Source organism: Schistocerca serialis, chromosome 2 (assembly GCF_023864345.2).
Source record: "Schistocerca serialis cubense isolate TAMUIC-IGC-003099 chromosome 2, iqSchSeri2.2, whole genome shotgun sequence".
Lineage (NCBI taxonomy): Eukaryota > Metazoa > Arthropoda > Insecta > Orthoptera > Acrididae > Schistocerca > Schistocerca serialis.
In genome coordinates, this window is record NC_064639.1 from 830,793,079 (window position 1) to 830,819,290 (window position 26,212).

General features: G+C 38.2%; 2 protein-coding genes across 2 annotated transcripts in view; one reads left to right on the top strand and one right to left on the bottom strand.

Annotated features, from left to right (window-relative positions):
• The window catches only part of LOC126458100 (zinc finger protein 345-like), a 173,193-nt gene extending 148,072 nt beyond the window's left edge, over nt 1-25,121 (bottom strand). The window contains exon 1 of the mRNA XM_050094926.1: nt 24,967-25,121. The gene's annotated coding sequence lies outside the window, so the exon portion shown is untranslated. The remainder of the gene's footprint in view (nt 1-24,966) is intronic.
• LOC126458101 (cyclin-dependent kinase 2-interacting protein-like) overlaps nt 25,089-26,212 on the top strand; it is a 117,728-nt gene continuing 116,604 nt past the window's right edge. Inside the window, exon 1 of the mRNA XM_050094927.1 lies at nt 25,089-25,349. Within this exon, the coding sequence (XP_049950884.1) occupies nt 25,295-25,349 (55 nt within the window). The 5' untranslated portion in view covers nt 25,089-25,294. The remainder of the gene's footprint in view (nt 25,350-26,212) is intronic.

The window sequence follows — 26,212 nt, forward strand, 5'->3', positions numbered from 1 at the left end:
ACTTGAAATGATTCATAGAAACCACGGAAAACCTAAATCTTGATGACTGATAGGGTCTGAATCCTCTCCTCCTGAATTCAAGACTGGCGTCTTAACAATTGTGACACCTTCTTACATAAGTTTTTAACAGTACCACAAAAATAGATGTAGAACATTATTAGCAATAAGTTAATATCACAATGATGGATTTTTTCCTTGAGTCTTGAAGCCTGGTAACAGTTAAATTAAATTTTCCACATATCATCATCATCAGTTTTCTGCTATATTAGCTGGTCATTCGCCTCTCCATTTTCTGCGATCCATTGCTTCCTTCATAAGGCTCCTGAATGTTGTACTGTCCATCACGTCATCCAGTATCTGAAATCTCTTCCTTCCTCGCTTCCTTTTCCCTTCTACATAACCTTGTAAAACTGTTTTTATCAGTCCATCATTCTTTCTTAAAATATGCCCAATCCAATTTCTTTTTCTTCTTTTTATTACATCTAGTAACTGTCTTTTCTCTCCCACTCTTCTCAGTACCTCTTCATTTTTTACTCTGTCCATCCAACTTATTCTTTCCGTCCTCCGCCATATCCACATCTCAATAGCCTACAGCTTTGCTCTGTCTTTCTTCCTCAAAGTCCATGTTTCAGTGCCATACAGACGAACACTCCATACCATACATTTTATGAGTCTCTTTCTGAGTTCTCTGTCCAGACTGCTGCAGAAAATTCTCCTTTTCTTATAAAATGCCTCTTTTGCCATTGCTATCCTCGTTTTAATTTCTGTGGTGTACTTCCAGTCGGTGTATATCCTGCTTTCAAGATACTTAAAATTTTGCACCTGTTCCAATTTCTTCATGCAGCATAATTTTTATTTCTCTATTTCCTTCTAGTGCCAATACTTTTGTTTTCTTTGTGTTAATTTTCATTCCATGTTTTTTTTCCGTTAGCTTCAATGGTGTCTACCATATCCTGTAATCCTTTTTCTCCTGTGGCTAGAAGGAGCATGTTATCAGCAAACCTCAAACACCCTACTCTTCTTCCTCCAATTTCTACTCCTTTGTCATCTAATGAGCATTGGTCAATCATATTTTCTAAGTAGAGGGTAGGTGACAAGACAGCATCCTTGCCTTACTCCCTTTCCTAGTCCGATCCAGTTTGTACTTTCTCCTCTCACTTTAACTGAGGCTTTTTGATTAAGATATAATGAGTTTATAAGTCTTCTGCTTTTCCAGTCCACTCTCTTTTCCCTCATTATAGTCGCCAGCTTGTCTCATTCTGGAACACTGTCAAATGCTTTTTCTAGATCGATGAAGCACATAAATAGGTCTCTTTCTTTTTCAATAAACCTTTCTCCCAAGATTCGTAGGAGCCCTATTGCATCTCTGGTGCCTGTATTTCATCTAAAGCCAAACTGCTCCTTGCCAATATTATCCTCCATTACTTTTTCAAGTCTATTATTAATTATTCTTAAAATGACTTTGGCTGCATGTGAAATGAGGCTGACTGTCCTGTGCTCACCGCATTTCTTAGTTCCTTGCTTTTTCGGTAATGGAATCATTACTGTTGTCAGAAAGACCTCAGGCCATTCACCACTGTCATGTATTTTATTACATAGCCTCAATATTTCTCTTATTCCATCTTGGTTCAAGCATTTTAATATTTCTCCCGGTATCGTATCTGTACTTACCGCTTTGCCATTTTTCATTGCAGCTATGGCACACTTTACTTCTTCCATTATGATGGTTGGTCCTTTCTCATCATCACTTACACTGTTGGGTAATTCAAGTTCCAGAGTTTCTGGTTTGCGATCTGTGTCATATAGCTGTTTTAGATATTCTTCCCATCTCTGGAGGACATAATCACGATCTTTTTACACCACCTCTTCGTCTTTACTCAAAATTTCCACAGTAGCACTACCTCCCCTGTTTTGATTCCATGTCATAGTCGCATAGTAAGTTGTATAGTAAGTCGTATCTTCCCTTCGTGTCCAGTTCTTCAATTGCATCACATTCCTCTTTTAGCCATTTTTTCCTAGCTGGCTGTTTCTCTTCGCAGTTCATTATTTAACCTTCGGTACATCTTTCTTACATCTTCAGTGTTCTTGTTTTTAAATTTTCTCCTCTCCCCCATCTTATATATCATTTCTTGTGTGACCCATGGTTTTTTTGGCCTTTCTCTTTTTACATATCCTATATTTTGCTGTCCTGCTTTAATGATTCCTTCTTTCAGCATATTCCAGTACTAGTTGGCATTATCAGGTGGTTCTTTGTCTTGTAAAGCGTTTAGAAACTCCGGAGACAGCATTTCTGTAATTTGTTCTTTGTTGGATCTTATCTTCTCTAGATCCCTCTTCTTCACCATGGTCGCCTTCTTCAGTTTTTTCATTCGTATTTCTATTTCTGCTATAAGTAAGTTTTGGTCACTATTAATATCTACACCTGGTAATGTGTGCACCTTCTTGATTCCATTTCTGTATCTTTCTTCTACCAGTATAAAATCGATTCTGTTTCTGTATTTATCCCCTGGTGATTTCCAAGTGTAGAGCCTCCTCTTGTGGTTCTTGAACCATATGTTTGCCACCATCAGCTGCCTTTCCCTGCAGAAGTCAATTAGCCATTCACCTCTATTATTTCTCTTTCCAAGACCATGACTGCCTACTATGTTTCCCTCTTTCCCTTTTCCCACAATGGCGTTCCAGTCTCCCATTACTATTTTGCAGCATTTTTTATTTTCGTCCATTATTCTCTTTATTACATTGTATGTTTCCTCTACTGTTTGGTCATCATATTCTGAAGTTGGCATATACACCTGAACAATCAGTAAATCTTTTTGTGCTCCTTTCAGCCTTACAGAAATAACCCGGTCATTTGCATAGTCCATATATTCCACACATTTAGCTAATTCCTTTGTCATAATCATTCCTACTCCATTCCTTCCTTTTACTTCTCCTCCTGGGTAGTACAATACATATTCATCTGACTGTAACTCTCCACATCTACCAATTCTAGTCCCCTAAATGGGCAGTTTATTTAATTTTGGCACATATGTTTGTATGTATGTACACGTATATAACTTTTTCAAAGGTCGCTGTAAATTTATTTTAATATTTGACTCTATCCAGACAATGTCTACCAACAGACTGACCTACAAACAGTTTTGACATGGTACAGAGTCTGTGACAATACTACAAGAAAACAATGAAGATGAAGTGTATTATCTAAATGGTAATTAATTATTAAAATAATTTACAGTAGTTTCCAACAAAGTTACAGAAATAACTGATAGGTAACAGAACATGGTATTAGTTCATTAACGGAAGCTCCCATGACCAAAAGAACACACAAATAGTATGCATTTTTATCATTGCGAGGACATTGTTCTGTGCCCTGTTATTGTCTGACAAAGCACTTATCTTTTTTCATTGCAGAACTCAAATGAATAAGAATACAACCATTTTATTTGTAGTGAATGAATTTTGCATGTTTTTCATCTGAATTATGTGGATTAAAGCATTCAACATTTTCCAGATGATGCTGTTGTTCTAATGGAGCACATTCAGATTTATCTACATTGCCTCAAGTAATTTTTGTCTTTTGCACAGTCTCACAAAACACAGCTTCATTAGAAGGCCATCTGATCCCAACAATCTGTCATTTCCCCTGTCAGTACACTCAACTTCTACAGTAAGAACGCACTAGTCTCACATTCTTGTATGCTTCAGTAAGAGGTAATGAGCTGACGAGTATAAACCAACCGCGGAGGAAACGTTCTCGGACACATCATACTCCCAGAACTATAGCAGGAAGGAAGGAAGGAAGCTGATACAGCACTGACGGAACTGCAGAACCTTGATTTCTAATGCATGCAACCCGTAACATTACTCATACTCGTCCTACTTCTGATCTCTAATACTCATCTCACTGTGACATACTTTCTTCTGTAGTAGTCAATCCAAGGATTGGTTTGCAACAGCTACAATGGCAGCTTGTCTCCATTCTGTGCATCTTTCAGCTTTTCTCTTCATTTCTTTACAGGTGTTACATCCCACATCTTTCACGATTTGATCCATGTACCTCAGTTGTGGTCTTCCTCTTGGTCTTTTTCCCTCGACATATCCCTCTATGACTGTGTTCAGGAGTCCTTTATGTCTTAATAGATGGCCTGTAAATTGCACTCTTCCTTTAACAATGAAACTCCAGAAGCTTCTCTTCTCACCTGCTCTTTCAAGAACCACTTCGTTTGTGACCTTGTCGATCCATTTTATTTTGAGCATGCGTCTATAGCACCACATTTCAAAAAAAGTTAGCTTCTGGTCTTCCTCTGTCCCGAGAGTCCATGTTTCACACCCATAGCATGCCACACTCCACACACATCATTTCAAAAATCTTTTCCTGATTTCAAGGCTGATGCTCTTAGATGTTAATATGTTTTTCTTCTTGTTAAAAGCAGCCTTTGCTTGAGCTATTCTACTTCTCACTTCTGCCTTGCTCCTTCCATCCCTGGTAATATTACTGCCCAGATAAGTAAATTTATCAACTTGTTCAAGCAGTTCATTGCCTACATGAACTTGGACTTTCACTTGATCTTCTTTGTCGCATGCCATTACTTTTGTTTTTGGTTTATTAATTCTCATATTATATTCTTCACCCATAACTTTATCCATTCTATTCAGTAGGACTACAAGATCTTCTTCACTTTCAGCCAGGAGAGCTATATCATCGGCATATCTTATCATATCTATTCGTTGGCCATGAATTACTACACCTGTCTGTGAATCTTCCCTTACTTTTTTCAGCGCCTCTTCAATGTATACGTTAAAGATAACAGGGGATAGTGCGTAACCTTGTCGGACACCTTTCCGTATCTGCACCTCTTCTTGTTTTGTCCGCCCACGGATAACTGCTGTCTCGTTTTTGTACAGGTTCCATATCATTTTTCTGTCTTTATGGTCTATTCCTACTTTTTTGAGTACCTCAAACATCTTATCCCATTTAACATTATCAAAGGCTTTCTATACATCTACGAAAGCTATGTACAGGGCTATTACAAATGATTGAAGCAATTTCATAAATTCACTGTAGCTCCATTCATTGACGTATGGTCACGACACACTACTGATACGTAGAAAAACTCATAAAGTTTTGTTCGGCTGAAGCCGCACTTCAGGTTTCTGCTGCCAGAGCGCTCGAGAGCGCAGTGAGACAAAATGGCGACAGGTACCGAGAAAGCGTATGTCGTGCTTGAAATGCACTCACATCAGTCAGTCATAACAGTGCAACGACACTTCAGGACGAAGTTCAACAAAGATCCACCAACTGTTAACTCCATTCGGCGATGGTATGCACAGTTTAAAGCTTCTGGATGCCTCTGTAAGGGGAAATCAACGGGTCGGCCTGCAGTGAGCGAAGAAACAGTTGAACGCGTGCGGGCAAGTTTCACGCATAGCCCGCGGAAGTCGACGAATAAAGCAAGCACGGAGCTAAACATACCACAGCCGACGGTTTGGAAAATTTTACGGAAAAGGCTAAAGCAGAAGCCTTACCGTTTACAATTGCTACAAGCCCTGACACCCGATGACAAAGTCAAACGCTTTGAATTTTCGGCGCGGTTACAACAGCTCATGAAAGAGGATGTGTTCAGTGCGAAACTTGTTTTCAGTGATGAAGCAACATTTTTTCTTAATGGTGAAGTGAACAGACACAATGTGCGAATCTGGATGGTAGAGAATCCTCACGCATTCGTGCAGCAAATTCGCAATTCACCAAAAGTTAACGTGTTTTGTGCAATCTCACGGTTTAAAGTTTATGGCCCCTTTTTCTTCTGCGAAAAAAACGTTACAGGACACGTGTATCTGGACATGCTGGAAAATTGCTCATGCCACAACTGGAGACCGACAGCACCGACTTCATCTTTCAACAGGATGGTGCTCCACCACACTTCCATCATGATGTTCGGCATTTCTTAAACAGGAGATTGGAAAACCGATGGATCGGTCGTGGTGGAGATCATGATCAGCAATTCATGTCATGGCCTCCACGCTCTCCCGACTTAACCCCATGCGATTTCTTTCTGTGGGGTTATGTGAAAGATTCAGTGTTTAAACCTCCTCTACCAAGAAACGTGCCAGAACTGCGAGCTCGCATCAACGATGCTTTCGAACTCATTGATGGGGACATGCTGCGCCGAGTGTGGGAGGAACTTGATTATCGGCTTGATGTCTGCCGAGTCACTAAAGGGGCACATATTGAACATTTGTGAATGCCTAAAAAAACTTTTTGAGTTTTTGTATGTGTGTGCAAAGCATTGTGAAAATATCTCAAATAATAAAGTTAATGTAGAGCTGTGAAATCGCTTCAATCATTTGTAATAACCCTGTATGTTTTCAGGTTCTTATCTAGTCGTTTCTCTATTATTAGTTTTAGAGCAAATATTGCTTCTCTGATTCCTCTATCTTTCCGGAATCCAAACTGGTCTTCGGAGAGTGTAGCTTCGACTTTTTGTTCTATGCGTTTTAGGATAACTGAGGTCAATATTTTAGAGCTGTGAGTAACTAGGCTGAGCGTCCTATAATTTTCACATCTTGTAGCATTTGCCTTCTTTGGAATGGGGATCAAACTGTTTTTCTCAAAGTCTGTAGGAATTTTACCCTGTTCGTACATGTTGAAAACAAGATTATACAACTCCTGATTTAGTTTTCCTCCTCCAGATTTCAGAAGTTCGGCTGGGATATTGTCTATACCAGGCGATTTGTTGTTTTTCAATTTTTTCAGAGCTAGTTCAAACTCTTCCTTTAATATAGGTTCACCTATGTTGTGTGCATCTACTTCTGCTTCTTCTTCCATGATCTTTTCAGACAGGTCTGGTCCGCTGTACAGTTTTCCTATATATTGTTTCCATCTTTTTGCAACTTCATCATCGTCATCCAACATATTGCCATTTTCATCCATCACACCCCTACACTTGTTTCTTCTGTCTCCAAAGGAATGTCTCACACATTTATAGGCCTTGTCGATATTTCCCTTGCTCATGTTGTCCTCAACTGAAATACAGAGATCATCAAGGTATTTTTCACTTGCTTGTTTTGCCTCTCTGTTGATTCTGTTTTTCAGACTCTTGTATTTCTCTTGGTCTTCCTTCTTCACAGAATTTTTTAATTTCCTTCTTTCTTCCATCATATTTAGTAGGTCATTAGTGATCCATTCCTTCCTTTTCTCTGTCCTTTCTTTTCCTATTACTTCTTCTGCTGCTTCTAAAATACCAGTTTTTATTTTTTCCCACATGCTTTGGATGTCATTGCAGCCCTGTGTATTTGTTTTCTTGTCTGTTTCTAGTTGATAGTGCTTCAGTGTATTTTCGTTTTTCAGGTTTGTCAAATCCCATTTACATGTACTTCTTTTTTTTAATGTTCTTGAATTTTAGTTCAGTCGTCATCATAACGAGTATGTGGTCACTTTCCACATAACAGCCTGGATATAATCTGCTGTCCTTAACTTGGTTTTTAAATCTTTACTTCACTAATATGAAGTCAATTTGATATCTGTTACTGTCACCAGGCATTTTCCAAGTATATCTTCTTCTTGGATGATGATTAAAGAAGGTATTTGTAATGCAAAGTTTATTTCTTTGGCAGAATTCTACAAGTTTCTCCCCTCTTTCATTTCTTAATCCTAATCCAAAATTCCCTGCCACAGCCTCTTCTTTACCTTCCCCAACAACGGCATTCATATCTCCCATGATGACAAGGTTTTCAGCTCCTTTAATTCTGCCAATTACTTCTTCAAGGTGGTCATACATCATGTCGATTTCATCATCCTCGTGCCTCGTAGTTGGCATGTATACTTGGATTATGATTGTGTCTCTTGGTTTAGTTTCCAATCGGACATAAATTATCCTCTCACTATGTTGAACAAATCCTTTTACTCTTAACCCCATCTCTTTATTGAGGATAATTCCCACTCCTGCAATTCTGGGATTGTCTTGTGCTGTTCCATCCCCTGACCAAAAGTCGCCAGCATTTGGCCATCTCATTTCTGAGACTCCCAGTACATCAATATCCATTCATTTCATTTCCATTTTCGAGTTTTCCAGTTTACCACATTTAAGAAGTGAGTTGACGTTCCATGTTGCTATCCTTCTTACATTAATGCTTTTGTATTTTGGTATCTCTTTAGTTGTCCCCACCCGGAGATCCGAATGGGGGACTATTTTACCTCCGGAGAATTTAACCAAAGAGCTTTCCATCATAAGCTGTTGATACTTGGGATACCCGCCCTGGTCCTTAATGGAGTGGTTTCCCGTTGCCTTCTACATTCTATGCCGTTGGCCACCTTGTGGCTCCTCCGCCTTTAGGAGCAGTTTCCCACCCCAAGGGCAAGAGAGTGCCCTTCCTTCTAGCCGCTCATCCGCCCTCCTAGAAGGCCGTTGGCAATTGATAGAAGGTAATCTCCTTATCCCGGGAGATATTCGGCTCAGTAGAAGTATAGGTTGGAAATGGAAGACCCCTAGCCCTCGAAACCTAATAGTGTCAGGGTCGGAAAAGAACAAGAGTTGGCCGAGGGTGGCCAAATAGGAAAGATAAAAGTGAGGAGCCTGGCATAAGTAAGTGGAAGCAATGCCAGGACTCAGCTCGGGACCCCGTGGTCGCCAGCCATGTACTCACTAGGTGTGAGTCCCTGAAATGACATACTACTGGAACCGAATTACTGTACCAATACAGGACTTCAGATTACCCTTGTAACATAATGGTTATATGGCATGTGACACCATATGTGAACAGAACAGTGACAATATTTCTTTTGCACCTATATTAGTATTTGGAATGTAGATTTTGGTGACAGACCGATGCGTGGTGAAGCCTGATGTCTTAAGTTAGGTTGTGGAAAGAGTGAAAAGAGCTGTAAAAATTATGGAAGGAACGAACTTTCAAATGACACCTCCAGATTACATAAGGATTTGCTGAAGGTCATGAGACCCTAACACTTGAAGATAAACAGAAAGAAAACTGCCTGTAAAATGTAAGGGCAATTAGATAGATAGGTAGTCAGTCAGCTTCATGTGCCACGGATCATTCTGCACAATAGATCGTAATGATGTGGAACGAGTCAGTTTACATTCCACTGCAAATTAATTATAGATTCTGAACATTTTTTTTCCTTCAAAAAGAGAAAAGATATACAGATGGCGTCATTAGTAAGTCCTACCCAACATCTTTTACACATTACAGTAATAGAAATCCTTCTACAGAATAGAAGAGACTGTCAGGGAGAAACTTTTTCAGTATGTTTTCAAATTTTAATTTGCTGTCTGACAACCATTTTATATGAGTAGGAAAGTGAACAAAAATTTTTGTTGCAGCATTGCGGAGTAATGAATGTAATTTTTCCTTCTGGTATAGTAATTATGTACATCGTTGTTATTTTTTAATTTTAGTGCATTATTTACACCAAACTTCATGAGGAAATGAATATACTGTGAATCAATCGTCAGAATGATCAACTCCTTAAACAGATGTCAGCAAGATGATCATGGGTGAACACCACATAATATTCTTACAGCATGTTTCTGTGGAATGAAGATTCTTTCTTAAAGATGAGTTACCCCAGAACATTATTCCATCTGGCATTATTGAATGTAAATGTGCAAAATATGTCAACTTATTGATTTCTCTCCACTCAAGATTTGCTATGATTATAAGTGCAAGTGTGACTGAACTAAGTTGTTTTAGGAGTTACAAAATGTGCTTTTTCCAATTCCCATTAATACAGGACACATAAGAAACTTGAAGTTTCCACCAAATTTATTATTTTCTTGCCACCTATTACACCAATCACTGGTGCAGTACTCTAGATGTGCTGAACCGAATGTGTTGTCTCTCTTTAAAACTGAGGGCGAGACCATTAGCAGAAAACATGTCAATGATATTTTTAAGGTCTGACATCTTAAAAAAAAAGCATGAAAAGGAATATTACTGATGATGTAATATTTCAGCTCCTACAAAAATGTTGGATCACAACATAAACAGCTACCTTATCACTGGTGTAGTAGTATCTGTTTTTCACTTGGTACCTAGTGAAATTTGTGACTGGACTGAGGATTTTTTGGTAGGGAGGAGGCAGCAGTCTATCCTGGATGGAGACTCCTCATCAGATGTAGGAGTGACTTTGGGTGTGTCCCAGGGAAGATGATTACTGACCACACTTGTTGTTCATGTTGTATATTAATGACCTTGTGGACAATATTAATAGTAACCTCAAACTTTTTGCAGATAATGCCATTATCTCTAGTGAAGTGTTGTCTGAAAGAAGCTGCATAAATATTCAGTCAGATATTGATAAGATTTCAAAGTGGTGCAGAGATGGCAATTTGCCTTAAAATTTCATAAATGTAAAATTGTGCACTTCACAAAACAAAAAATTGTAGTATCATGTGGCTATAGTATAGGGTGACCAAATTATTTTCAGTGAAAACCGGGACACATTCACTCGGGTGCCAATGGACACCTCATTCCACATGTACCCAGGTTTCTTAATTTTAAATATTAATGTTTTGTTGATACATTTTGTTAACCTGGTAATTATAACTAATAAGAGGATACAAAAGATTGATATAATCTAGATTATCTGTATAATTAATGACATTTAATAAACGTATACAGTAATAAAGAAATGTATTACGATTTTACAAAATTTTACAGCCATTCAACTTTTAATCAATTAATATTAACATGAGCTTTAATATTACTGAGCACTTGTAGATGGAATTGACTGTCCTTGGAGAAAAGGGTATTCTTCACTGCCTCCAGCCTTCGTGATCATGTCTTTGTTCTTTGAGACACAGTGATAAAACTCGGCACAATCCATTTTGTAGTTGTACAGGATCTGCAGGATTGCCTCAAGAGAGTCCACCTCCATGCTGTTTCTTTCATCAGTCCACTGGATATTCATGAAAGAAAATATTCTTTCCACATTGGCATTATGGGCTGGGATTGCAAATAAATACCTTGCAATTATTACCAACTCAGAGTAATGCTGAAGACAGTCACAGCTTTTAAAAAAACTCACCCACTTCTCATGACATTCCAATGGTGTTTTCTTTTTTTTCATCATTCCACTTGTGAAGACTTTCTTCAACAAAATTTGTCAGTATGCCGAACTGATCAAAGACAATGGAATCATCGATTTCAATCTCTTTACTCTTCAAATAAGCAACTGTCTCTTCAATACTTTCCCATTTTGGCACTATCTTCAGTAACATCCAATCAAACACCGGCGATGAGGGTAAATATGAGGCGCTCCATTTGCTGAGATATTCTACACAAGTGTCATAAAACTTGTTAACTTCTTCTCTAAAACTCCTTTCCACTGCTTCTGATACTTCTGCTCTTTTAAGGACAGATTTAACATTAAAATAAATGAACTGCTGTTCTCTCCTCTTAGCAACAGTTTCCAGAGTATTTTTCAAAACATCATTTACCTCTATTACACTTTTCGTGCTTCCCTCAATTTCCTTTATCGCATGCTGCAAAGTGCTAGGCTGACTGTGAATGAACCATAAGTAGGCTTCACTTAAAGGGTTACTGAAAAACTGAACCAATATTTTGGGGGCTTTGTCTTCATTTAGGAAAAAATCTCTTAACGGTTCAAACAGGCGGATTACTCTTTCAACTGCTGGAAACAGTGATAACCAGCGAGTTTTCGAGTGACACATTACATTCATATGTTCAGTTCCCACATTATCACAGAACTCCTTAAGCCTCTTTGTTCTAACAGTATATATGTAAAAGTGTGAGTATACCTTCATCACAGCTTAAACTGTCAGCAGATGTCTGCACGCTATTGCATAAAACATGTGCAGGGCACCCTATGCCTTCAATGTTTTCATGCAATGTTGCCTTTAATTTGGTAAATACGTTGCATTTGCCTTGTCTTTTTAAACCACCAAAGTTTGTGTTGGTGTTGTCTCCACAAAATGCCACACATTTATTTTTCTCAAGATCAAACATTTCGATAGTATTCATACAAAATCTTGAAATTTTGTCAGATGTTTCATTAGGTAGGGAACTCACCTTCAAAAGTTTGGTCTGAATTCCCTGATTAATATTGAAAAACTGAACAACAAATGGAAATATTTTAGTGGCCTTATGATTGCTGGCATCAGTGGATATCCCGTAGAAAGAAGACTTTTTGATGTATTCAAGGCTTTCCTTTACACTCTGGGGAGCAATAACTCCTTTCACTACGGCTGACGCTTTAGTTCTTGCTGAACTAAACTTTTTTGCAATGGAAGAATCATCAAACATAATGCTGTCAAGCTTATTAGTACAATCACTAGATCTATAAGTTTGGTGATGTTTTACCGTGTGGTAGGCTAGTGTAAGCTCGGCTGCTCGAACTTTCATCTCTTCACTTGACTGATGTTTCACAAAATAATTTTGTAGAGTTTTACTGCGGCTCGGTGCACTGTATCTGTTAATGTGTTTCTTTGACCTGATGTGATCAGCTATGTCGGAACGTCCACCATGACTTATTCTAATAAAACAGTTACATACGGAACACTCTGCTTCGTAATCAAAACGACCTTTCTTAATGAAATTCCACTCCTTGGAATAACAGTCACTGAACCTGCAGGCACGTTTCGGCATTGCGTTTCACAGTACTGCAGCAATAATACCACTAATATGAGAAAAAACTATTGCAGTTTGTCTGACAAAACTTCAACTACTACACTGTTCTGACAACGAGTGTGTGAGTAAGTGGCACGACAATCGGACGGTTTCATAGCTCTGTTACAATAATACAGCTTACTACTTGTTGGCCAAAGTACCGCTCAAAGTAAATTATTGCCTGAGTGTATCAATACTGATACTGTGATTACTAGTATGGGACAATGGAGGTTTTAGACAAATAAGCTAAAATATATTAATTTCTTGTGTTGTATTTCCTTCAATATAGCAAAATCCCAAAAATTTGAGAAAGTTTCACAAAATGTGTTTAAAAACTGAATTCCAGGACTTTTGAGTGTCCCGAAACAAATTACCGGAACACAGGGATGAAAACCGGGACAATCCCAGTTTTCCGGGACGTTTGGTCACCCTACTATAGTACCAATGAGTCACAGTTGGAAGTGGCCCGTCCTACAAATACCTGGATATAACACTTTGTAGAGACATAAAATTGAATGCACTCACATGCCCAGTTGCGGGTAAAGCAGATTTCAGCTTATTGGTAGAATATTGGAAAAATGCAATCAGTCTATGAAGGAAATTGCTTACAAATCACTCGTGTGACCCATTCTAGAATACTGCTCACGTGTGTGGGACCTGTACCAAATAGGACTAATAGGGGATACTGAACATATACGGAGAATGGCGGCATGAACGGTCACAGGTTTGTCTGACCTGTGGGAGTGTGTAGTAGAGATGCTGAAGAAACTGAATTGGCAGACTCTTGAAGATAGACATAAACTATCCCAAGGAAGCCTGCTCAAAGAGTTTAAGAACTGTCTTTGCATGATGATTCCAGGAATATATTACACCCTCCTACGTATCTCTCACAAACTGTTACATCAAGATTACATTTATTACAGCACACACAGAGGCATTTAAACAATCATTCCTCTCACACTCAGTATCTGAATGGAACAGGAAGAAACCCTAATAACAGCTACATTGGGACATAAGCTCTACCACGTACTTCACAATGATTTCCGAATACAGAAGCAGATACTCCCTCATTCAAAGTCAAATACAGTATCTCATTCTGTTATCACAACATCCACTTTATTTTATAGAATTATTTAAAGCTTATTTGTGCCTGGAATATTTGTGACTATTTCTTAGACCAGCATCATTACGTTCACTTCTTTAGAGTAGTCAGTTATTCACGATTTAAATAAAGCACTATTGCAAATTATTCATTCATTGAAAGTGCTCTATGTTTTCCAAGAAATTACATGTACAAATGTGACTGACTCATGAATAAAAGCATAAACTCAACAAGCATGCATGTTGCACCAAATGTTCTACGAGTGCCCCCCTGTCAGATGACATACATCAAGCAATAGTCAAGTACATTCCATACTTTATGTAGCAACATCCTGTCAATGGTCATCACACAACAGAACTGATGTGTACTCTGAGCTGTTCCAGCATTCTTCGTATTTGGGGTACATAAACACAGTCCTCAATGTACCTCCACCGGGAAAAGTCACAAGACATGAGGTCATATGACCTGGGGAGCTGAGGGAACAGAGCCAAAGCATCTTCATCACTACACCCAATTCAGCGATGTGAAAGTTCATCATTTAGGTAGAGACGAACATGGATGCTCCTCTGAGAGGGTGCACAATCTTGTTGGGATATGAAATTCTTGGAATCAGCAGTCAGTAGTGGAAACAACCACAACTGCAGTATATCAAGGTACAAAGTACCTGTCAGTCTCCTCACAGAAGAAAAACAACAGGTACTTTTCTGTTTACAGAGACAACCAGTGTCCCTAAATTGTCAATACCAACACACAGCACTCTGTTATATGGCAGTTCTTTTCCATAATTCCTTCTGAATGCACTCTGCACTATTGTACAAAAACATCTCATGTATTCCAAGACACAAAAACTGACTTCTTACTTTGTCTCCGTTTTATCAAGGCACTGCACCTGTAATTGATGGGCACAATGAAAATTCGGTGAGTTGACAGTGCTGCTGTGCATCAGTCACATTTGTATTTGTGAACTTTGGAAAATAAACAACTCTAAAAATGAATGAATCATTTACAAAAGTCCTATATATTGTCACATTAGTGTCAATGGTTGAACTGCACCAATTTGCTGAAGATCACTATACAAAAATTAGTACTCTCTCCTCATATCAGATTATCGACCTCAAATGCAATGGAAACAGTCTTCACAATAAAAACTGTATAAGTTTAACAAATATTTTTTAATCATTAGTTTATTATTTACATGATAAATTCACATGGGTCTCATGACAGTCATATGAAGGCCACTTATAATTCCAGTAGAAAAACATGAAATGTGCCAATAATGTTTTGAATTGGGCATTTATTTTGTGTGTAAGAAAATTGGAAAACAAGTCCTCGTGAATAAAAGTCAGATGATACACTGTGCTTAAATGAAAACATCTAAAAGAGGACCACTGTATTTAGTTGCTGAATTATTAACAAATTTAATGCAAGTTAGGAACTGGCATGTATTGTAGCTTTGCACTTAGCCAATTTATCTGAAATTAATAACTGTGTAGTTTTGGTACAATAATGCTCTGGGCTACTTACATTCAGCCTGATTCCGTGTTATGAAAACTGAGATGCCTTTTTAGTATTTAATTAAATAGGACATGACAAATTCCCTCTTTTAAGCACTCATGAAGGTGGAGCAGAGGGTGAGGGACAGGTATTTACCCTACCTGAATCAAGGGCTATGCCCACTTATACTTCGGGATTTCTAAGGATTTCTGTAACAACGGATGTTCTACACTTGGCTGGCACTGCACCACCGCCACACAACTTAATAATTAGAATCCTGGGTATATTCGTTTTAATGAAACGACAATAGCAAACAAAAGAGTATGTGATCTGAAAATGTACCAAATATATCACTCAGAACATCTACATCAACATCTGTACTCCACAGGCTACCTATGAGAGTGTCACAGTGCATACTTCTAATATCACTATCATTTCCCTCCCTTCCCATCTGCATGTTGTCATCATTTCATGAGACATATGTGGAAGGAATTTATATGATGTGCGACTACTTTCGACATATGTTCACGGAATTTTAGCAATAAATCTCTCTCTCTCTCTGTTGCACCACACTTCTCTCTCATAGTGTCAACTACTGTTGTTTATTAACCATATCCATAATAATACTGGAATTACTTATTGAACCTTTAATGAAATATACTGCTCTTCTAGGGGTGCTAGCTTTGACATATCCTCTTGAACTGTTTGCTAATATTACATGCTGTTTTCTGTTATGGAATCATAAAATATGACCAAATTATTGTTTGATTGAAGAAACAGCTTAAGAATGGCCTTATCAAGGCAGCCTATTATTTCCAAATATTACTTTATTACAAGATCTGTGTCATTTACGTCATGAGTGGGAAGACTGCATCAAGATTACATACATACGAGTTAATTGCAATTTTTCATATACATAAAGAAAAATATTCACAATATTATTTTTTCCATTCACTTTGGTCACTATTGAAGATTCTCCAATGGGGCATAATGGATACTCTTTTAAGGTCCTGTGCTATTTTCCTTTTGAATGGTCCTGGTGGCAGGGACTGCACTTCTTGGGGTAATGAGTTGAACATTTTTAAAGCAAGCACTGGAAAACTAGCTAGTGTTCCAGACAGTCGACGATTTGGTATCCTCTTGTTTCAGGCGTCATGATTATGCGCGTGTCTTGCCTTGGTTTTCTTTTACACTGATGAGCATAAAAAAATGTACTGGCTGAAGATCGTCACTATTCCTAACCAGGTGAATATACAATTGCAGTACTCCAGTCATTTGCTTGATGCAATGACTCTGACTACTTTCTTTTATAACATTAATACATCCTGGCAATCTGCAGTGTGTCCCCATAACAGTAGGCCTAATATATGCCGCTATGAAATAGTGCATAACACACCGTTTTAAGGTATGGATCAGTTAACACATCTTTTAATCTCCTCGGAAGGTATATTACATGGGAGAGCTTCGAGCGCACACACACACACACACACACACACACACACACACACACACACACACACACACACACTATTGCTCATTCATAGATGCATTTGCTGTCAATCATGAATTCCAGCAGTTTGATAGCCTCCATATTATCATAGTATCCAATGTTACTAAAGCTGCCATAAGATGTGTTTTTTCTTCATTCATTTTCATTTTATTGTCAATGAACCATTCTTTGATGTTTTCAAGATGCACATTTGTTGCTTGCAGATTTCTGCAGGAGCTTTTCCTTTGACAAAAAGAGTAGTGTCATCAGCAAACTGGGTTATTCCACGTCAAAGGGACCAGTATTAAAAAGTGTCCCCACTTGACTGTCTCCAAATTTAATGAAATTTGGTATGAAGGTTCTATATGGTCTTTGATGATTATATACCAAATTTCAGTTCAGTATCTTCAGTGGTTGAATTCTTAGGGGATTTTAAAGAGAGGCTACTCACCTCCGCATCATGTACGAAGGTGCAAATGTATGAACTTTGCTACACTTTTGTAAAAGTGCTAGCACACCATGGGAAAAATTAGGGATTTAGCCATACCTAAATATAGACACAAGCCACTAAAGTGGCTAAAAGATTCGTCACGATATTCTGAGAGCCATGGTTTGACTGACCACTGCTACTTTTCGTATAAGCCAATCACTCCAAAACTTCTACCTATGATGTCTATATATCAATCAAATTTAATTAGCGCTGGATACCCAGATGAAAAGATAGGCATCTGAAAAGTTGGCCAAAATTTTCTACTTACAAATTTTAGGGGGGCAATATCCCAACTGTGCCTTCTTCGATCCTTTTTTTTTTTTTTCTTGCCACAGCTGGATAAAGGATTCTTTAGGCTTTCAAAGCTATATTGTTTAATTTCTGGATCAAAAGTAGGGAAAGTGGATTACTGATAAATACAAAAATTAATACAATTTGAAGTTGATATATAGACTGGCAATGGCAAGGAAAGCGTTTCTCAAGAAGAGAAATTTGTTAACATCGAGTATAGATTTAAGTGTCAGGAAGTCGTTTCTGAAAGTATTTGTATGGAGTGTAGCCATGTATGGAAGTGAAACATGGACGATAACTAGTTTGGACAAGAAGAGAATAGAAGCTTTCGTAATGTGGTGCTACAGAAGAATGCTGAAGATAAGGTGGGTAGATCACGTAACTAATGAGGAGGTATTGAATAGGGTGGGGGAGAAGAGAAGTTTGTGGCACAACTTGACTAGAAGAAGGGATCGGTTGGTAGGACATGTTTTGAGGCATCGAGGGATCACAAATTTAGCATTGGAGGGCACCGTGGAGGGTAAAAATCGTAGAGGGAGACCAAGAGATGAATACAGTAAGCACATTCAGAAGGATGTAGGTTGCAGTAGGTACTGGGAGATGAAGAAGCTTGCACAGGATAGAGTAGCACGGAGAGCTGCATCAAACCAGTCTCAGGACTGAAGACCATAACAACAACAAATCAAAAACCGTGTAACTGTAGTGTCTTTTAATAGTTTAAGATTTTCATGTGGTCTAGGGAAAGTAACTATGCTAATAAGAAGTGTTTTTAAATTATTTTACAGTGTAGAATATAAATAACAAAACCTCAGAAAGTGCCCTGAAGATTATAAAATCTAGAAGATCATAATGGAATGCTATGTTGCTTTAGAAGGTTTTAACCCTACAATCCATTGTCACTTGGTTTCCAATGGTATTTTAAAGCAGCAATAGTTTTTAAAGGGTCTATCCTCACAGCAGTGATATACATTGCTGAATCATCACTTTCAACTGCTGCTTTCATTATTGGCAATTTTCACAGTGTCAGTCTTTTGTATGGTGTAATCTTTGATGTTGACACTGTACAATCTTAGTGTTGAGTACTGAGTATTTGAATAATCAGTAATTATTGTTGTAGCTGAAGGTAAGCACGAAAACAAAATATTTTGATAGCCAATTTGTATATTTTACATAAAAACAACAATGAATATTGTCTGAAGTCATCACCATTCTTTCATGGAAAAAGGGAACTACAATCAGTTAAGGAAATGTAACCAATTGACAAGGAGATTCTTCAGTGTAGGTCTGGGCTTGGTTTCACTGAAGATGCCCAAATTTGTTTAAACCAGAATGCCTTGTTGACGACAAAATTTCAATTCCCGCGGAATTTCTGCAACCCATTTGGTAAAGAAAAACATATAACCAATAAACACTGCAATGTCTGATAGGCTGAAGTTACTGACTAATGAAGTTTTTAAACCTGGTCACAAAATTTGTACCAAACGTAGACATGAAATGCCCACGCAGAATCATCCTGTCAGGATAAGCAAGACTAACCACCTACTGAAGACATGGGTGTTGTTGATGCTTCCTTTACTGCTAACACTTCATTATCATCACTTGGAGAATCACTACTAAAGCTTCAACAGATCAGTGAAAAGGATTCAATGAGATACATAAAGTGCAAAGGTCTGAAAGTCCAATGCAACATTACTAAGGTAATTGCCACAGCTGCTGGTGTGAGCCAAGTAGTTATTGCTCAAATACAAATGGAAGAGTGCCATAAATGTAAAGGTATGGACATCTTAATTGAACAACTTAAAATTAAACTTCAGACTTCAAGCAATAGCAGTAGTTCAAATTTCGACCCTGCCCCCAAACAGCTGCACTGCGGAAAAAATTGCTAAAGAATTTGCTGTTTCAACTAAGATGGTGAAGAAGGCTAGGAAACTAAAGATGAAAAACAGGATTCTGGCAACACTTGCAAACCCAAAAGGGGAAAAAGCTCATTGATGAAGTAAAACAAAATGTCCTTGATTTCTAGAAAGATGAAGATTTTTCTCGTTTATGCCCAGCAAAAAGGATTGTGTTGTAGTAAGAATAAATAGGGAAAGATTCACAAGGAGAAACACCTGCTCCTTTGTAACCTTAAAGAAATGTTCATTGCTTACTGTAAGCAATATGGAAATGAACTAAGCTTCTCAAAATTTTGTGAGCTCAGGCCAAAATGCTGTAGTACAGCTGGTTCTTCTGTATGACATTCAGTATGTGTATGTGCAATTCATCAAAATGTCAAATTAATGTTGGCTTCAGCAACATCCATTCAAGATGACTACAAGTATTTGATGAAAAAAGCTTTATACAGTTTGGAATTAAAAAATTGTATGCTCCAACATTGCAAGGAATGTCCAGGTAAAATGTGACTATAGGTTTTTATTGAAGACTCTTTTAAAGACTATGACCCTGAAGAAACAATGGAATACAAGCAATGGGTCCATGCTGGCAGAGACACATTGGAGACTTGCCAGAGAACTGTTGAAGATTTCATGGAGGCACTGATTTTGAAAATTACCAGTTTAAGAAGCCATCACTTTGTGTCAGAACACCAAAGTTTATTTCTTAAGCAGCTAAAAAGGAATCTTGCAGAAAGTGGATTAACTATATTGATAGATTTTGCCAAGAATTATTCATTTGCTTTTCAGGTTTCCATTGGGAGAATAGTCAGGCCACATTTCATCCATCTGATGTCTATTTCGATGGCAAAGAATGTCAGAGCATTAGCATTCGTATGGCCAGCAACTGTTCTGTCATAATACCATTTGCTGTCTGTGCTTTTCAAGTAATGTTGATAGCATATTTAAAGACAAAGACTGAAAACATTAAGAACATTTACTACTTTAGTGATGATTCAGCTGCTCAATATAAGAATTTCAAAAAATTCATCAATTTATGCCTGCACGAAAATGAGTTTGGCATCACTGCCAAATGGAATATTTTTGCAACAAGCCACAGTGAATTGCCTTGTGATGGAATTCAGGGAACAGCAAAAGGACTAGCAGCCTGCGCTGGTCTGCAGAGTGCCTCAGATAACCAAATATTGACTCCATATGATTTATTCAAATTCTATGATGATATTATTTGAGGTGCAAAGCTTTTTTATGTACCAGAAGAAGAAACTGAAAAAATCCAACCAGATCAAGCAACAAGGTTTACTATGGGACATACAGTATCTGAAACAAGAGAAAATCAATTAATTGTAATCAGCTCAGAGTAAGCAGAGTTTCCAATGATGCTACAGCATTCACAGTTAACATCTTTGAAGCAGACGAAGAAATTCCAGCAGTCTCAGTTCCAAGATTACAACCAGAACAGTATGTTACTTGTGTGTATGGAAATTTTTGGTGGGTTGGAAACGTGAAGTTTCACAGGAATAACAAGATGTTCTCGTCAGCTTTATGCATCCACATGGTCATGCTCGTTCCTTCCACTGGCCGACTGCTAAAGATACCTGCTGGATTCCTGAGCAATGTATCTTCATGACTTCAGAAGCCTCATCAATATCATCACCAGGAAGACAATACAGTTATCCACAATCTGTCATTGACAAAATTGTAGAAATGCTTAATGAAAAATGGAACTGACTCTTTAGTATTTTTGTTATGCAAATTTGCTGTGTTTTGTACTATACTTGTTTTTATGTCATGTTAAATTAATGTTTGAAACTATATCTAAAAACAAAGATGATGTGACTTACCAAACGAAAGCGCTGGCACGTCGATAGACACACAAACAAACACAAATATACACACAAAATTCTAGCTTTCGCAACCAACGGTTGCTTCGTCAGGAAAGAGGGAAGGAGAGGGAAAGACGAAAGGATGTGGGTTTTAAAGGAGAGGGTAAGGAGTCATTCCAATCCCGGGAGCAGAAAGACTTACCTTAGGGGGAAAAAAGGACGGGTATACACTCGCGCACACACACACATATCCATCCACACATATACAGACACAAGCAGACCGACTTACACACTCGAATAAAAATAATTAACCATGGGACTTAACGAGCAAAATATTTGACTTTTCAATCTCCTCCAAGTGCTAAAATAATAACTTTTGAAACGTATTCTTACTTGTCAGACTGACAGATCCAGAAATTAAAAAATATTTTTTTTGAAAGCTTAAAGCATGGTTTTTCGAGCTGGAGCAAGAAAAAGAGGAGTGAAGAAGACACAGTTGAGATATTGCCCCCCTAAAATTTGCAAGTAGAAAATTTTGGCCAAATCTGCATATCTTTTCATCTGGGCATCCAATGTTAATTAAATTTGGTTGATTTATACACGTCATAGATATGAATAATCCTCTGAAGTTTTGGTGTGATTGGTTCATATGAAAACTAGCAGTGGTCAGTGAAACCATGGCTCTAAGAATAGTGCAACGAATTTTTTAGCCACTTTATGGGCTTGTATCTATATTTAGGTAAGGCTAAATCCCTAATTTTTGCCACGGTGTAATTCAGCATAAACTGTCTGTGTATATTAAAGAAAATGACCAAATGTTTGCTAGAACTTTTAAAGAAGCCTAGCAAAGTTGGCACATTTGCGCCTTCATACATGATATGAAGGTGAGCAGCCTGTCTTTAAAATCCCCTAAGAATTAAGCCACTAAAGATACTGAACTGAAATTTGGTATGTAGCCAGTAAAGACCGTATAGAACCTCCACACCAAATTTCATTAGATTCGGAGATGGTCGAGTGGGGACCCCTGGTCCCCTTGATGTGGAATGACCCAACTGTAATATGTGGTTATTACAACCCAGATCCTTGATGTAAATAAGGAACAGGAGAGGTCCTGTGATGGATAACTGGGGTACACCATCCTCCAGTTTTTGCTCTTGGGAGACTGCATCATGAACTGATACTACATGCTTTTGGTTTTCAAGACAGGATTGAAGGGTAGCCAGCACACCACAACCAATACCATAACACTGTAATTTACTAAGCAACATTTTGTGCGAGATGCACTCAAAGGGCTTGCTGAGGTCACAGGGTGTCAGTGCCAGACTTTCCTTGTCTTCAACCTTTTGCCCTATCTTCCTGATTGCTGCTGTAACCAAAGACTTCCTCTTGCAAAAAACCTGATGTATGTCCTGAATGGGGTTTTTGTCTTTGGAGTAATTTTGTATCTGGCATTGCATTACAGACTCTACAACTTTAGCTACGTTAGGATTATGGAAAATGATCTGTAACTGGACACTTCAGGTGGGTCACTTTTTTGGTAGACTGGTACAGTGCGTGCCAGTTTCAGGAATTCTGGGAAGACACCAATGGATAAACATTTGTTGACTTCTATGACTAGAGGGTGAGCAAGCTCTGGAATAATCTTCTTCAGGAATGTGCAAGACACGCCATAGATATCTGCACACTCTGCATATTTTACATGTATTCACTATTTTTACCATGTCCTTAGGATACACTTACTTCCAGTTTTTAACAGTGCATCAACTTACTTTTTTATACAAGACGTGGGGTCTAAGCCTTGTCTGGAATTTCATTTAAAGTATTTCTTAATAACCTTAAAAAGTACTGGTTGAAGGCATCAGGACAATAGAAATTTAAGGCAGAGGTAGGCTTCTTCCTGTGCTCATTTACCAGATTGCAAGCTGCTTTACATGGGTTAGGAGCCTCTTTAATGAACTTGTTATTGTATTTCTTCTATGCATCCTCCATTCCCTTTCTGTAAATCCTCTTGGCTCTTAAGTAGGTACAATGAAGCAGGTATTTACTTGAAAGATCTAAGGCTGTCTTCATGTGTCTGTCATATTTCATAAAAAATGTCTTGATTTATCTAGCTCAAGTGTGAATATTTTCCCTTTAATAGGTTTTCCCCTTCCTTGCAATTTGCCTGCAGGATATTTCTTGAGAATTAACAGCAACATATCATCAAAATTTGTTTTCAAGGTTTGGTTGCAACAGACATTCAAATGAGGTATTGCCCCCATGTCTGAAATTTTCTGCTGACAGTTCACATCAGACAATGCTGCTTTAAGAGCATTTAATAGCCCTCATACTGAATGTGTAGCTTGAGTGCCATGTGCTTGCTTGCAGTTTACTGTTCATGTTGAGTTCTATTACTAATGCACTGTGTTCTGCAATCATTTGTTCAACTACACTGATACTGTAACCCCAATCTTGAGGTTGGTGAGAATGGAGATACCAATAGCCATTAATATTTCACAAGTTTCCCTCACAAATTATTGTAATGCCTTACGATATTCGTAAACTTAGGTGAAATGTTCACAGCACTAAGTTTACAATTCTGATTCATAGACTTACATTATTAGGAAATACACATCAACAAACAACAAGAAATGAGTTGAATAACATAACCAGCAACTATGAAATATGCTTCAATGAACACCTCAATACAAACTGAAAGCCAGCAGATTTTCATCAAATAAAGGAATTCTCAGTACCCACTCAATGAGATATTCATTTGTGAACATTTAATGAATAGGTTAAGTCAGATACAGTAAATCAAATGCTCATTATTAACATCACAAAAACAACCATCAATACTGATTACGAAACAGGAGAAGCGTTTGGTACCTAACTCCCGCTCTCTACAATGGTCTTCGGCTATGGAATCATTCGTATCAAACTTCATTCACACCACATTCAAGGGACTCTTACATGAATGCACATGCGGTTAACACGTAAAATGTGGTGCCTAGTTCATTCATCGTGCCTTTGGGCAGACAAACGAAAGACATCCAATTTTGTTTTCCATTTCCCTTCCTTCCTACAGCATTATGTTCACGCAACGTTAGGCTCAGCAGCTGCGTACTTGCGATTGCCAGTAATACGCATGTAGTCGGGCCACAAAACATTTAAACCTAGTTGTTCGGGAGACAAGTTTTGTATCGAACACTGGTGCTTTCCTCGCTCTGTACGCCCCGCAAAAGAAACGGCAACGAAAAAGAACACTGAAAGAACAAGATCATTTACAAAGATCGAGTTTCAATTAAATTCCACAAATAATCGTGGCCAGGCATCATCTGAATCCAATCAAAACTTTTCAACTGTACGCTTTCGGCATTTGAAAGAACGGGACTCGCCTACCATGTTTATCTTTAAATAACTAACTACTCGCTCTCACATAGCTTAGCCTTTTGAATAAAACCTCCGCCGAATCCTTGCAACACCTCTTTCATTTGTTTACGAATGATGTCCACCTACAACATATTAACCCACAACATAGTGTTCCGAGTGAGTTGGCGATACAGTAGCAAAACTTCGAGAATTATGCTTATTTGCACATAAGCTGAAAAATACATTAGAAACTACATTTTTATTCGATCTCTTTATAATGGCGTGAGATGCTCCAAATTGACGCAAATGAAAATATTTCCGTCGATTATTATAGGATTTTTTTTTTGAATGAGAGGAACTACAAACAAACCGTTTTTAATGTGTCTTACCTTCACTGGTTGGAATTTCAACGAAAGTTCCGTTTACAATCGTTGCCGTTCTTTCTCCATGGACTGCGATTTGATGGTAAACATCACCCTTCAAAGATGAAGCGTATCATCCATAGTTATACTCTATGGTATCATCCAGAAGGCTGGTTTGCCGTTTGCTCTTACAGCCGACAGCGTTTGTGAGAGGCGCAGTGGGTAGAGATAGATACGTTAGCTAGGAGAACATTGAGTGGAATATCTAAAGTTCTTTGAGGCACATTTGCAAATTTTTCACAGTTCAGATAAGATTGAGTGTTGTACTGTGACGAATTGTCAAGGAAGTGCAATAATGGAACCTCCGGCGGAGAAGTCGGTTCCACCCCCGACGTTTACGCCTGTCATTCGTATGTAGCGTTACTTTTTTTTATAGCGAAAGAATGGTAACGACTTAAAAGTAAATACTGGTAGTTGTATTTATTCAGGGGGCAATCTTGCAAGAAACAGAAAGAACCCGTGGGCTGAGCGAAAGTCTGCCCATGTATTCAGACATCATACAACTAAACAACTTTCAGAAATACAGACGGTGCAGGATCAGAATAACTCTCATCTGTAGCTTTGTGTAATGTGGGGTACCAAATTTTCGTAGCGACCATTAATTTCTTTTTGGGTAATGGTACATAAGTTTCTGGTGGCCCATTGCCCTGAGAAATATAGACGGTGCAGAATCAGAATAACTCTCATCTGTAGACTTGTGTAATGTGGGGTACCAAATTTTCGTAGCGAACATTGATTTCTTTTTGGGTACTGGTATATAAGTTTCATGTGGACCATTGCCGTATGCGCAAATTATTCAATAAGCTATTGCAGCACTATGAAATGTTATGAGAAGTGCTGATACGATTTATTATTTAGCCACATATGAAATTCATCATGTGAGCCATAACTCGTTGAAGAAAGTTTGGGATGCAACTTCATGCTGGTTGTTTATATGGACATCAGCAATAATGCATTGTAAAAACAGAGTACAAACACGCGCAAAATGCAGTTTATTTGAAAGAGTTAATTGTTTTACCCAGTCACGTACTTTTTTTGCTTATTAACTGTGTTTTCAGTTCTATGTCCATTTGTGCTTGTGAGGTTGCTTAATGTTGCTAGGTGGTGTGTGACACTGGCTGAAGAAACAAAGTTTTAACATTCCGTCTTATTAGAGTTTTGGGGTTGACCGAAGCGTCCGATCCCACCCGTCGGCTTTGACCCGTGACGTAAG